Genomic DNA, 16,044 nt, shown 5'->3' on the forward strand with positions numbered 1-16,044 from the left:
ATCCGGAGCAAGGTTCGTCATTGACACCTTCTCAGCCATCTTGCCACTGTCACTGTTTCAAGTGTTTTAGAGCACTTGCTTCCATTTTTCACACAAAATTTAAGGCAAATTCTTTGCTCCATTTTTTTATAATAATTGAAAATTGCCTAGCACACTGAAACACATGCAACCTTTCTATCTGTCAATAATGGTTCACATGACTGTTCTGTATGTAGTCTCCTTTATAGATGAGCTAAACTTTTCCTAGAATTTTCCCAATAAACTGAAGTTGAACGTTAGCCTTCCCTACAAACAACCTTACATGCTCGTTCCATATCACATCAATTTGCTGTGTCATGCCTATATTATCTAACTGACAAGATTGTGACAAACAGCACATCATTAGTACTGTATTTGAAGATCATAGGATTGAGTCTTCTACTTCTTCTTATTCCCAGTCAAACACAAAGTTACTGCCCAACTGTGGCTGAGGACACAATTGACCTCTTATTAAGAGAACATATTACTGAGTACAGCATGCTCACTATTAGTGCTTCTCCTGTCCAATAGCAGCTTCTCTAAATTATGTTAATGAGAACTGTCCTTGCAACACATTGTTTGGTTCCATAATCCTCCTGGCCTCAAACTCTGCTAGCTCCTGGGCCATACCTTTCTCAACCACTACCCCATATCCCCACCCTGTCCCCCCTCATCCTGTTAATTTAAAATCACGTTTCCCTCCTTGCAGTCTCCCTCCCTCTCTTTCTTTCCCTCTTTCTGTTCTACTCTTCTACCTTCCACTCACCCCTCCGCCCACCCACCTACACAGTCTACTTTTCTACTACATTGTGTGCTACACTCAACTCCCTGCACTCATTCAGTGTTAAATATTATAATGTCTGCATATTCTTTACACTGAAAACAGCTGCTTGCGTGCAGCACTTTGCGTCAGAGTATCCTCAACTTCTCTCTAGTGCTATCCTGTTGATCTCTTCTCCTCTCGGAGTGTCCTACTGCTGAGTTTTGTTCACTTTTTTCCTTTGACCTCGCCAGCTATTGCCATGACGTAATGTCAAGGTCTACTTGCCTCCTTATTGCCTGTAAATTTACACTATTCTTCAGTGGTTCTTCAGAGGCTGGGTGGAGGGGTAGAGACGCCTCTCTTAATATGGTCACACACTGCGTCCTAAGCCCTGTATTGGCTTCTCACAATGTAGTGCTGTCCCCACCAGAAGGCCCTCTCTCTTTCTCACTCTTGCCCCATGCTCTATCTCTCTCTCTATTTGATATTAGTAGACTTCTTTTGGCCAGAAATGCCTTTTTTGCCATAGCGAGTCTGCTTTTGATGTCCTCCTTGCTCCGTCCATCATTGGTTATTTTACTGCCTAGGTAGCAGAATTCCTTAACTTCATTGACTTCGTGACCATCAATCCTGATGTTCAGTTTCTTGCTGTTCTCATTTCTACTACTTCTCATTACCTTCGTCTTTCTCCGATTTACTCTCAAACCATACTGTGTACTCATTAGACTGTTCATTCCGTTCAGCAGACCATTTAATTCTTCTTCACTTTCACTCAGGATAGCAATGTCATCAGCGAATCATATCATTGATATCCTTTCACCTTGTATTTTAATTCCACTCCCGAACCTTTCTTTTTTTTCCATCATTGCTTGCTTGATGTACAGATTGAAGAGTAGGGGCGAAAGGCTACAGCCTTGTCTTACACCCTTCTTAATACGAGCACTTCGTTCTTGATCGTCCACTCTTATTATTCCTTCTTGGTCGTTGTACATATTATATATGACCCGTCTCTCCCTATAGCTTACCCCTACTTTTTTCAGAATCTCGAACAGCTTGCACCATTTTATATTGTCGAACGCTTTTTCCAGGTTGACAAATCCTATGAAAGTGTCTTGATTTTTCTTTAGCCTTGCTTCCATTATTAGCCGTAACGTCAGAATTGCCTCTCTCGTCCCTTTACTTTTCCTAAAGCCAAACTGATCGTCACCTAGCGCATTCTCAAATTTCTTTTCCATTCTTCTGTATATTATTCTTGTAAGCAGCTTCGATGCATGAGCTGTTAAGCTGATTGTGCGATAATTCTCGCACTTGTCAGCTCTTGCCGTCTTCGGAATTGTGTGGATGATGCTTTTCCGAAAGTCATATGGTATATCGCCAGACTCATATATTCTACACACCAACGTGAAGTCGTTTTGTTGCCACTTCCCCCAATGATTTTAGAAATTCTGATGGAATGTTATCTATCCCTTCTGCCTTATTTGACCGTAAGTCCTCCAAATCTCTTTTAAATTCCGATTCTAATACTGGATCCCCTATCTCTTCTAAATTGACTCCTGTTTCTTCTTCTAACACATCAGACAAATCTTCACCCTCATAGAGGCTTTCAATGCATTCTTTCCACCTATCTGCTCTCTCCTCTGCATTTAACAGTGGAATTCCCGTTGCACTGTTAATGTTACCACTGTTGCTTTTAATGTCACCAATGGTTGTTTTGACTTTCCTGTATGCTGAGTCTGTCCTTCCGACAATCATATCTTTTTCGATGTCTTCACATTTTTCCTGCAGCTATTTCGTCCTAGCTTCCCTGCACTTCCTATTTATTTCATTCCTCAGCGACTTGTATTTCTGTATTCCTGATTTTCCTGGAACATGTTTGTACTTCCTCCTTTCATCAATCAACTGAAGTATTTCTTCTGTTACCCATGGTTTCTTCGCAGCTACTTTCTTTGTACCTATGTTTTCCTTCCCAACTTCTGTGATGGCCCTTTTTAGAGATGTCCATTCCTCTTCAACTGTACTGCCTACTGCACTATTCCTTATTGCTGTATCTATAGCATTAGAGAACTTCAAATGTCTCTCGTCATTTCTTAGTACTGGAAGTGTATATCAATTTCAAATTATCTAATATTTGTTGTTAATCACAAACGCTATTCATGAGTATATGTAGTTGCACATTAAGGTAAAAGTGTTAGTGCCGTTTAAGAAACTGCCTCCTGAAGTGGGTAGGAATTGGCCCCATGTATCTACAGCATCACTACTAAAAACATGGTGAAACACAGGGGAAAGCAGAAGAGAAAAAGAGAGGAAAATAGCAAAGGTTAGATTAGATATATTTTTTGTTCCATAGAGAATGGATCCTCAAATTATTAATGTAACATTTCCCTGGATAACATAACAAAAGTGTTAGCATTTGTGATTCACACTTTATACAGTCACAGATAGAACAGTCATGTAAGTGCTTCTCCACAAATGTGTGTTAATTGCATGATACAACAGATGCTATTGGAATTCCGTTATTACACTTGATTCAAAGCTCCAACTCTGACTTAGTGATTATGATGTGACATGGAAGCAGTATTGACTGCTAGTATTAATGGTGTAAGTTACTAACTTGCACCGTTGTTTTACTGTTAGTACAGTGCTGTGAAAAGCATTTCCTCAGGAAAGTATTAGAATAAGAATGATTTTGAAAGAAATTTAGTGAGTTTTTGGAGCAGGCTGATGTAGGTGAAGTTGCACTTAGACACAGGAAACCAAGCATGTTTTAAGAGCACTTCATAGTGTGGGGCTTTGGTGCCATGTAGAAAAACTTTGATGGTGTTCATAGTGTAACTAGTAGAGACTTACAAGTTGTACTTCTGTGTTAGTTCTGTACTGTGACATTATGCTGGTCTGTATTATTTTTCTTACTTCCTATCACTTTTACTAACAATAAGTGATGTCCATGTTACTCTTGACATCAGCAAACATTGTAAAGATTTGTATGTGGTAAAATCTGCACTGTTCTCATCGAATTTTATCTATGCAACAACAGAAGCAAATGTAAACATATTGCTACTACTGTAGAATAAAACTCAGAATTATTTGTAGCACCAAACCCAAAGTTGATCATGTCATAACCTGCTTTCAAAATTTCATATTTTTACCATTAAAAGTGTATATATTACAAAAGCAATATTGCTTGTGAAAACAATGAAACCAAACTTAAGCTATGACATGCATCAGCAGAATACTAGAATAAAATATAAAAACTGTATACCAAATAGAACTGCTTTCTAGGGTGGAAAATGTTCTTTATGTTGAGCCTAGAAATCTCTCATCCCTTCCTACTACCAAATAATAACAATAAAAAATCTTAAACATATTCTGAAAGATAATCCATTACATTTTCTACTATGCAGTAGAAATACGAGGTGCAACAACACAAGCAAAGTTAAATATGTTATGAATAATGTGGAACAGAGTTCATTATTTTTTGTGATACCGAACCTAAAGAACTGTATTGTAACTTGTTTCCAAAATTGGGTGTGCTCACTATTAAAAGTATATATATTACAAAAGTGATATTGGTTGAACAATGTTATCAAACTTAAGTTATGACCTGCATCAGCGTAATACTAGAGTAAAATTAAATACCGTACAGTACAAAGAACAGCTTTATATGAAAAAAAATTGCACTTCCTGGTGATCATAGAAATCTCTCAGCCCATCCTACTATCAAATAAAAAAAAACTTAAAATATTATGACAGATAAACCATTTAATACTCTTAAAGAGTTCTTTTTCTTCATGCACAATAAATAGAAATGTTTTTGAAAGGATTTTTGGTGCATAATATTCCATGATGTCAAGAAATCTGATGATGAGTAAAACAAACACTAATTGTAACTCTGTCCTCATTTATAACAAATGTAAAATGTGTTTTAAAAATTAAAACTAATTTCTAAATGCTAAAATTCAATATTCTTACCTAACAGTGAAAACTCCAGATAGGAATATGCCAGTGCAGAAAAATATAAATTGCTACTTACCTTATAGATGACTTGTTAAGTTTCAGACAGGCGCAGTTAACAGACACTTACACAAAGCTTTTGGCCACAGTCTTCATCAGCAAAAGAGAAACATACACCATTCATACTTACAAGCAAGCACCACCTCCAGCAGCTCAGACCAGAATGCAACTATCACGTGTGTGGGGGGAAGGGAAAGGGATAGTAGTGTAAGGATGGAGAGAGAGAAGAACACTGTCTGCTAGAGTATGCCAGGACTAGAATGCCAATAAACACAGTGTCAGCAAGTTGTGGGGCAGGGAGGTGGGGAATAATGGAGAGAAGCAGGGGAAGATAGTCGAGTGCATTGGCAGAAGGTGGCAAACAAAGGGGATGAGAGACAAGAATGGGGAGGAGATGATAGGTCAGAGAAGTTGGAAATTGTTGCGTTGAGGGATGGGGACAGTATGTTACTGTAGGTTGAACCCAGGATAATTATGGGAATGTAGAATGTGTTGTAAGGATCACTCCTATCAGTGCAGTTGAGAAAAGCATGTGGTGGAGGGGAGGATGCAGATAGCTCTGTTAGTGAAGCAGTGATTGAAATCAAGCTTGTTGTGTTCAGCTGCATGTTGTCCCATAGGGTGGTCTACTTTGCTATTGGCTGTTCATCCTGGTAGACAGCTGAACTTAACATACTTGACTTCAGTGACTGCTTCACTATCCGAACCATCTGGACCCTCCCCTCCACCACCAGCTTTTCTGAACTACGCATATGGAAGTTATCCTTACAACACGTTCTCTGGTCCCATAATTATTGTGGTCTCAAGCTGCAGTAACATACTGACCGCACACTCTCCACCTGATAGTTCCACCTCTCTGTTTTGTCATCTCCTCCCCACTATCATCTCCCAACCTCTTTGTCTGCTCCCTCTGGCAATGCACCATCTTTCCCCACCCATCTCTTTTTCCCCCACCTCCCTGCCCTATATCCTCCTGATGCTGTACCTGCTGTCGTTCTAGTTTGTGAATGCTCCACCAGACATGTTCTTCTTTCCCCCCATCCCTACACTACTAATCCATCCACTTCCCTGCCCCCTCCAGATTGCTGCTTCCATCCCACATGATAGTTGCATTCTGGACCAAGCTGCTGGAGTTGGCAGTCATGTGTGCAGGAGGTGTGCTTGCTTGTTTGTGTGAAAGGTGTGTGTTTCTCTTTTGATGATGAAGGCTGTGGCTGAAAGCTTTGTGTAAATGTCTTTTAATTGTGCCTGGCTGCAACTTAACATGTCATCTTTACGGTAAGTAGCAATCCATATTTTCCTACATTGTTGTTATTCTTACCTAACATATTCAGAAGAATGATGTGTGTGATTTCATGAAACTGTATTATTTCAGCGATTGTGTTGATTATTTGATCTTGAACAAATATTATTATTATTATTATTACTACTATTACTATTACTGTTAACTTATTATTACTATTACTATTAACTATTTTTGTCATGTTTGAATATCATTAACTGGCCACCGAAATAAGCTCTCAAGAAATTAATATTCATTATGAAATATCAGTACAAACATTTGTTTTACAATGAGTGAGAATAAAAATTTGAAGATGCGGCAGTTTCAGTCACTAGAGTCATTTTATTTACCTTTTTTACTGGTCTGTGCATATACATAAAGTCAAATGAGTGAATTATTGCAATTTTCAGTGGAGGAGCACATAACAAAACTTTATCAACAAGCCGGGAGCCTGCTGTACTGGGTCACTGTGCGATACTGCAGCAGTTTACTACACCACACAGTGGACAGCATCAGTCCTTTCATTACAACAGTACTTGTACATGGAAAACAGGTATTTTATTAGTAATATGTGATAAAACCACAAATTTATTTATGATATAATGTTCACAGCATCATGCAGCCTTAAAGCTAATTAAAATATTGAAATTCCAATGAGGTCCTTTTGTTTTTATCATTGGGAATGGGAAAAAAAACTGACTGCTAAAGGTATTAAGTGAGTGGCTTTCTATACAGGCACTGACATAAAATGTAATCACACTATAAAGAAAAGAGCAGGTATCAGCTGAAAGAAATTAAAACTGCCTTCCATTGAAAACCTAGTGAAAACTGTAGTAACATGGTACTGAACAACATGCACTTCTCTTTTCCATAGAGCTAGACTCAATGAGATAAATCTCATACCTAAATCTGTTAACAGAGTTAAAAGATTGTTGTGGCTGAGCACCACATATCATTCTTACAGCACATTGTTGAGCAATGACAGTTTTCTTCCTATAGATGAATTACCCCAGAACATTATTCCATAGGACATCATTGAGTGAAAATATGTTAACTTACCAATTTGTCTTTCTTCAAGATTTGCAGTGGTTTGAAGTGCAAATGTGGCTGAAATTAGTTGTTTTAAGAGTTCAAGAATGTGTTTTTTTCCGGTATAAATACTGATCATCATGGACACTTAAAATTTTTGTAGTTTCCACCCTAGTTATTATTTCCTCACCACATGTAACATGTATGATTGGTGTAGTACCTCTAGATGTATATAACTGAATATGTTGCATTTTTTTTTAAATTGGAAGTGATATCAGTTGCAAGAAACCTTTCAATAATACTGTTATGAACATTACCATTTCTTATGTTGTTGTATGCTAGGTTGGATTGATTACAATAGTAATGAATACTCTCGTCGTCAGGGACTGATGAACTCAGCAGTTTTGTCCCATAAGACGTTACCACAAAATTTGCCACACTCATCATCAAAGCAACATTAGACCTTAATCATTCTTTCCTTATCATCCACTCTCCCCAGCTGCTGTAATATGTCCCCTTCTCTGAAATAGTTGTCAGATCAACTCATTTGTTTCAATAAAAGGTACAGGCAATATGAATCACCAGCTGAAATGTACAGCCATTTTTGCACTACTAATACCGAGTGAGTATCTCAGGCCAGTCCACTGAAGATAACCAGTTACACAATCACTAGCAACTGAGGTCATAGTGTTAAACTCCATTAACGAAGCACAGAAATGAAAACCCCAGATCCCAAGTCATCTTACACAGCAGCAAGGGTAGTATTTGCGGTCCAAAAGCAAAGTCCAAGATGGTCAGCAATACGCAGGGTGTGATAAGCATTCAGGCAGGAGCATAATAATGGAGGTAAGAGTGGCCTTTGGAGCCACTTTCATTATCTCCTGAACTAGTGGCACATTCCTTTGTCATATAGGACTAAGAAAGTGAGGTGGGAAGACCATGTGACTCTGCATAGGTTTGCTAATGATGCCAAACTGTGAGGCAAGCTCCAGGTGCAATGCATTGTGTGCTGTACTGTTCCTGCCGAATAATAGAACCATCCCCTAATACTGAGTGATCCTAGTGTGTCAGTGTCAGTTACAGCATGGAGGAAGAGATAAGATCATGATGGAAGTGTGGACCATTGGTGGCAATTGCATCTCATTGTGATTGGACAATGGTTAGGCCTCTCTGGCAGTGGGTGAAATCCCTGGGATCACGACCCAGGAAAATGACTGTACTGCATAATCAGAAAATCCACATGGTTGTAACCAGATGTTGTGTGAGATGACTGCAGTGGTGATGATGGCTGCTAAAAGGGCAGAGAAATTGTATTCTGAAGTGAGACTGATGTGGAGATAGAAGGCAGTGGTGTGTTCTCTTACTGAACAATAACCTCCAGACAGATGTTTGGCCAAGGGAGAAACCAAAAGGATCCATCATGAAATGGTCTTGCTGTTGCATAAGTCTGCAGTGATAATGGCGATGGTGGTGGTATCGTGACATATTGATGCCACCTTAACTGAGGAGCACAGCGTTAGTTAATTCTGCTTCGGTGGCTATCTCCCCCATGGGATTGGGCATCTGAGTTTTAAAGAAGCATAGCATTCTCTTTGGTTCTTTGTTAGAAGCCAGATGGAAAGATGCCATAGAGAACTGCTATTGCCTCCTGCTCAGTTTGAGAGTGCTTATTCTGCCTGTTGTTAACATCTTAAATGCATATATAACAGACCACTATGTCCCTGAGGCATCACTTTGGAAGAGCACTGCTCGAATACTAAGAGACGAAGTATCCGCTACAGGAATAAGGGGACACTTAACATCAAATATTGTTAGTACAGGAGCCAATTGCAGGCAACCACTAACTTTGGTCAAAGCTGCTTGACCGGCAGCAAGCCATTGAAAATGTGCTCCCTTTTTCTTCAGGTGATATGATGGAAGTTTGTCTGTGGTCACGTGCAGTATAAACATAGTGCAATCTTTTGCCTTTGTTAAGAAAGCAGGTCTTTGAATACTAAGGAAAAGGCAATTGATTTATCACTGCTATGTGCTCCTGTGTGCCCCAAATACCTGATTCATGTAGTATGACCACCCTTGAAGAAACAGCATTTGACCAGATTCCAAAGGAGACATGTCTGGCAAACAGCTACCATAAATGCTGTGGATGCTGTGCTTGAGTCCTCCCAGATTCAATAATATTATCTAAACAGTTCACACAATAAGAATCAAGTGTGTGATACCCTAAAAAGATATGAAAAAAGACTGTACAATTAGTAGCCCTTGGCCAAATTTTATACATGTTCCACTTTATAATATGGGAAGTCAAAAAAATGGCTCTGAGCACTATGGGACTTAACATCTATGGTCATCAGTCCCCTAGAACTTAGAACTACTTAAACCTAACTAACCTAAGGACAGCACACAACACCCAGCCATCACGAGGCAGAGAAAATCCCTGACCCCGCCGGGAATCGAACCCGGGAACCCGGGCGTGGGAAGCGAGAACGCTACCGCACAACCACGAGATGCGGGCATGGGAAGTCACAGCGCTGAAATTCATGGTAAATTGAACTTGAATAAACCCGCAAACAGATGTTAGGTGATGATTTATTAACATTAGCAGCATGTTCAGGTGGTTCTACTAAGGAAGAAAGCATTCTTGTAATATATATTAAGAACAGGCAGTAGAAGCGTACCCGGGCTGCTGAAACCTGTCACCTCAAGGTCACTCCCCAAATGCCGTAGAGTTGGTAATACAACTAACAAACAAGTGAGGAAAGCAACCAATAACAGCACCAAATAAAAGCTGGTTCTGGCATCAACGCTACCACGTTGCCGTCTTCCATGTAAACATTGTATGTTAGTGCGCAAATGCCTGCTGTTGTGTTGTGTGGTGTTACTGCCTCGACTACAGTTTTTGTTTGTTAAACAATGTCACCAAAACGATGTTGTTCACCAAGCGACAATCCATTGTGTCATGGAGCACACGCGAGTTTTACAGCTAAGAAAAATAATTTGTTTCTGTTCTTGGGCATGCATCGATTCCTGCCGATAAAGTTTTAGGGCATACGTCGAAAACACTAGGACTCAGTGAAAGAACAGTTATAAGGAAAGGGGTGCTACTTCAAGACTTACAAGACAGCGAGGTAAACTATGTGGAAGAAAGCCTCTGTGGGAGAAACAGTGTGTTTTTAAGTTCTCTGGGAAAGAAAAAAAAGCAGCCTCGTCCTTTTACAGATATTGATTCTTTCCAATCCGATGCAATTCGTCAGTACGTATATGGATACTATAAAAGGAAAGAATACTCCACAATAACAAAGCAGCTAATTTCTTTAAAAGAAAGTGAACTTTTCTCAGGAGGGAAAATGTCACTTAAGATGATATTAAAAAGTACGGGCTCCCATTTTAAAAAGTTAGATGGACAAAAACTGTTACTTGAAAACGCTCATGTCGTTGCAGCTCATTCCATTTTCTTACACAAAATTGTAGGAAGTGACCCACATTCAGTCATATGGTAAGACGGAACCTGGGTCAACGTGGGAGAATCAGTTGAGAAATGCTGGACAGATGATACTCCGATTACTAGCGGTAATCAGCCAATAGGAAGAGGATCCTGATTAACTGTGACCCATGCAGGATGTTCAAATGGTTTTGTGTCCGAAGGACTTTTAGTTTTTTGATCTAAAAAGCAGGTGACTATCATGAGGATATGGACCACACATGGTTTCTACAGTGGTTTAAAAACTTGTTGCTCCAGTTTAGTGTTCCAACAGTGTTTGTGCTGGACAATGCATTGTACAGTTCCGTGATTTTTAGATAACACTCCCATCACTAGTGACCGTAAGGAAACTATGGTGCAGTGGTTGCAGGCGAGACACATTGCTGCAGACATGAGCATGACAAAGCTGCTGTTATACTTGCTCATAAAACAAAATAAGCCTGTGACGCCTAAATACGTTGTAGATGGAATTGCAAGCGAACAGGGTCACTTGGTAATTAGGCTACCACATTATCACTGCCATTTTAATCAAATCGAATTGGTTTGGAGTGAAGTCAAGGCATACATTAAAAGTAACAATAAGACTTTTACTATAACAGAAGTGGAAAGACTGCTGCGTAAAGGTCTTGCTACTGTAGACGCTACATCATGGAGGAAAAAAGTAGACCATGTTGCTAAACTCATAAGAGAAGCACAGATTATAGATGGCATTATAAATGAAAACAAACAATTAATGATTTCTCTTAATGATGATGGGCAACGGCCTTGCCGCAGTGGATACACCGGTTCCCGTGAGATCATCGAAGTTAAGCGCTGTGGGGCGTGGCCGGCACTTGGATGGGTGACCATCCAGCTGCCATGCGCTGTTGCCATTTTTCGGGGTGCACTCAGCCTCATGATGCCAATTGAGGAGCTACTCGACCGAATAGTAGCAGCTTCAGTCAAGAATACCATCTTATGACCGGGAAAGCGGTGTGCTGACCCCACGCCCCCTCCTATTTGCATCCTCCTCTGAGGATTATATGGCAGTCGGATGGTCCCGGTAGGCCACTTGTGGCCTGAAGATGGAGTGCTTTTTTTTTAATGATGATGAAGACAATAGTTTTGGTGCCTATTCCTATGACAGTGAAGGAGAACTGGACGGTATTGTGCCGTTGACATCATAAATTGGCGAGTTTAAATGTACACAGAATTAATTCTTTGTCTCTGCAGTCGGGTAGGCTATGCATGTTTTGCTTTATTTCTTTGTATGAGTGTAGATAGCTTGTTGTTTGGTATGCTTAGGTTTACATTAGTATACGACGTTTTACGTACAGCTATTACAGTAACAATTTGAACGACTTTTCACAGATATTGTCATTAATTTCGGTTGTTTTTATTTCCCGGTTTCATATACTATCAAACGCTGAGTCTCCGTCATTGTTCTCTCCATTGTTATAAAAATGTACTTTGTTGCACTTAACGTATAAACGTTGATCGTAGCTTTCGTTTACAAAATGTATTTCAGAGTTGCGGGCGTGTGCGGTGGCAGCTATTGCAACCTCACTACCGCAGTGTAGCCAACCACACGCGAGCTGTCAAGTGACATGTTTCACCAGCCCACATAACCTAAATAAAACTACTAAAAATAGTGTCAAATAGATAAGCACACAGTGACACTCCCAACATTTGCAGTCACAGAATCCAATCACTAGGAGAGGGGAAGTTGTCAACAACAAGTAATAACCAGCAGAGCACTGGGCGAATAGTGCAAGGGATGAGGCACAAAAACTACTAAAAACCGAAAATGAACATCAGATAATAGATGACCCCATTAATAAAGGCAAACCCTGTAGTTTGTTGTCGCAAGAGTAAAGCACTGGAGGCGGTCAGTTGTATACTAAACTGGTGCAGGTCACCATACAACTTAAGTGCTAGTGTGTGATGTCTATAACATGGCCTAGTTCAAAGTCAGTGAGGTGTTAACTATGTTGTCTTTTCACCTTAAAGACATTCTTGACTAACATCACTTAGCGCCACTATTATGTGACTGGTGTGAAATCTGAATAGGTATCATCTTTCAGAAGTAGAAACATGCCTAGCAACTTCTGTTCATGTCGCACAACTCCTTCTTGCACTTTCTCTTTCATCAGTATATATTGTCAGACTATCTGTTGACTCATCATTCTTTGCTGTGCTGTTTACCATCATCATGTCAGGCAGCACCTGATTTTTGGATATGCTAGATTGCAAGAATGCTTTCCTTTCTCTGTAGAACCAACTGAAGATGCTGCTTTAATGCAGCGAAACTGGTTGTTAATAAATCATCACTTAACAGCTGTTTGTGGGTTTACTCAAATCCCATTTACTATGCCATATTATACATTTTAATGCTTTTTACTGGACACATTTATCAGGAGTATGACATTGAGTATCTCCCTAATAACAGAATCAGCATTTTACTGTCTCCATAGTTTCTCCTGATATAGAGAAAACGAATAAATTATGAGACAGAACTGCTGGACCCTTTTCCTCATTAAAGGTGGGTCCCTACAATCCTGGGATCTGAGTTACCTGTCAATTCTTTTTATCCTCCCCTACCTACCCTGCTCATCTTCCTGAGGAAGGAACTATTAGTTCTGAAAGCTAGGATGTTACATCTAGTGTGTCACTTTAACTTTTGTACGTATATATCAGCAGTACTACACATTCCACCTACTTAAGGTAAGTACTGGCCAGAAATCCTGTCTTATAATTGGTTAGTTTTCTTGACTGAATTCTCCTGAGACTGGTGGGATTGAAGCCTCTTTGAATTATATGACGTTGGTAACTGTAATAGTCTTCCAACATTTTTGACATGCAATCAGATGGAAAAGTTTCAGGGTTCATGAGAGATTCCAACTTGTAGTGAAAATGAATTAGTTCAGATTCTGCCAAGCAAGGGGGAAAAAAGAACAAGAACACTGTCACTTTGGGTTGTGTACCTGGAAAATCATTATGTGCTGGTAGGGTCATTGTAGATATGCCGACGGATCTTCCTTTTCATGTTTATATGTTTGAAACTGTGGTGGCGCCAACTTGAAAACAGGCTGTACTGGCTGTTGTGTTTGCATTCTGACATTCCATACTTATTTTAACTTGCATCATAGGGAGTCAGTCTTTGTTTGTAATTCTGTCAGACAACCTGCACCAGCATTTTGCCATTCAATACAATTGTTGGTCCAGACTTACCATGACAGAAGTAGTTCACAAACTACCTCTTTCGTTACTCCCAAAACACACAGAATATGAGTCAACACTTGAAATGTGAGGAATTTATGTGCTACTAATACTGATCCATGGAAGGTCTGCCATTTCTTATATACTCACTGCCAATTTAGCATCTAGCTGTAGAACCCTTTACCAAAGCACAGACCAGAAAATCCCAGATATCAAACCAAGTGATTTTACATAGCAGCAGCATCACAGTTGTAGTTCAAAAGCAGAGCTCAAGTAAAGATCCAAAAGTGTGCACAGCATGGTAGGTGTTTATTTCTGGTATCTCAAAGACTGATTAAATGACAAAAAGAAACTGTAGACATATAGATTTGGCATAGCACTTTTTGTCACAGACTGTTAACGTAAATAAAGCATCAAGGCAAGTAATACACTTAATGTAACTTCAAAGGTTGCGTATCGTATGCACACTAACTTACTGTTATCTAAAATCTATTCCAAGGGTTACAAAAGTAATATATGTAAATGCTGACCATTTACATAAAGAGTTTTGAACATATATTTACACCGAATGTAGTTACAGTTTAAGGATATCATTGGAACAGCACGAGCTCCCTTGACTGGAATGCCATTTATTTTGTCTTAGAATTGCTTGGTAGACAAACTGTAGTAAGGCACAACTTTTCTTGGATCATTTCACAACTGGAGATTGTTCTCCTTATACCTTCACTCTGCATTCTGTCTCCTAGCACTAGGCCAAGAAGTGACCTCAGAAACCTCATCTCAGCTGCTTTAATGCTTCTTTAATCTCATTTCCTTAGGATGAGTTTTCGTTATCATAGATAAGAGCAGACTTATTTATCACATTGTATAGTCTTAGTGTTACCTCTTTCCTCATAGTTCTACCAAGATGCCACCTTATACAACCTTTTGTAGTATTATTTTTCTGTACACTTTGAACCACATCTCAATTAGTTTTGTTAATTGATATTTTTGTCTCAAGCTATTGAAAATTGACCTGTTTTATTATTTTATTGTTTAATACTATTTTTTTCTTCTACATCCACATCTACATAAATACTTTACAAGCCACTACGTTTATGGCAGAGGATACCATGTACCACTAGTAGTCAATTTCTTTCCTGTTCCTCTCGCAAATGAAGTGGAGAAAATGACTATCTGTATGCCTCCATACAAGCCCTAATTTCTTTTATCTTGTCTTCGTGGTCCTTATGCAAAATAGACTCATTCTCCACTCAGCAGAAAATGCTTGTTATCAGAATTTTCTCAACAGCATTTCATGTAAAGTACCTCATCCTTCCCTCAGGGTTTCCCATTTGAGTTCACATAGCATCTATATATGTAGCAGTGCTTTTTGGAACTGCATCAATGTCATTCTTTAATCCAACCTGGTGAAGATCCCAGACATTCAAGCAGTACTCAAGAATCAGCTGCACAAGCGTCGTATATTTGGTCTCCTTTGTATACAAGCTACATGTTCCTAAAATTCTCCCAAAAAAGTGAAGTTGACAATGTGCCTTCACTAGTACTGTCCTACATACTCATTCCACTTCATATCGCTTTGCAATGTTATGCCTAGATATGTAATCTAGTTGACTTTAAAAAGGTGCACTTCAGACATACAGTATTCTAACATTACAGGACTGTTTTTGCTACTCATCTGCATCAACTTACATTTCTCTACATTTAGAGCAAGCTGCCGTTCAACACACCAGATAAAAATTCTGTCTATGTCATGCTGCATCCTTCTACTGTCACTCAACAGTGATACTTTCCCATATGCTACAGCAAACAGTTACAGACAGCTGCTTGGCCCAGAGAGAGAGAGAGAGAGAGAGAGAGAGAGAGAGAGAGAGTGTGTGTGTGTGTGTGTGTGTGTGTGTGTGTGTGTGTGTGTGTGTGTATCATGCTTCCCCCTGTGCACTCCTGATGTTACACTTGTCCATCATGAACACTCGCTGTCGAGGGCAACATAATTGGAACTATTACTTAAAAAGTCTTCAAGCCACTCAAATATGTGGGAACCTGAAACTTCCTGGCAGATTAAAACTGTGTGCCCGACCGAGACTCGAACTCAGGACCTCTGCCTTTCGCGGGTAAGTGCTCTACCATCTGAGCTACCGAAGCACGACTCACGCCCGGTACTCACAGCTTTACTTCTGCCAGTATCTCGTCTCCTACCTTCCAAACTTTACAGAAGCTCTCCTGCGAAACTTGCAGAACTAGCACTCCTGAAAGAAAGGATAT

The 16,044-nt window shown here is 39.6% G+C and overlaps 1 protein-coding gene across 5 annotated transcripts in view; it reads left to right on the plus strand.

Annotated features, from left to right (window-relative positions):
* The window catches only part of LOC126485127 (probable phosphorylase b kinase regulatory subunit beta), a 188,420-nt gene that overhangs the window by 119,633 nt on the left and 52,743 nt on the right, over positions 1-16,044 (plus strand). For all 5 annotated transcript variants that reach the window (XM_050108765.1, XM_050108766.1, XM_050108767.1 and 2 more), the window contains one exon: positions 6,485-6,627. In XM_050108765.1, the coding sequence (XP_049964722.1) occupies positions 6,485-6,627 (143 nt within the window). The remainder of the gene's footprint in view (positions 1-6,484; positions 6,628-16,044) is intronic.

This window comes from Schistocerca serialis, chromosome 6 (genome assembly GCF_023864345.2).
Source record: "Schistocerca serialis cubense isolate TAMUIC-IGC-003099 chromosome 6, iqSchSeri2.2, whole genome shotgun sequence".
Lineage (NCBI taxonomy): Eukaryota > Metazoa > Arthropoda > Insecta > Orthoptera > Acrididae > Schistocerca > Schistocerca serialis.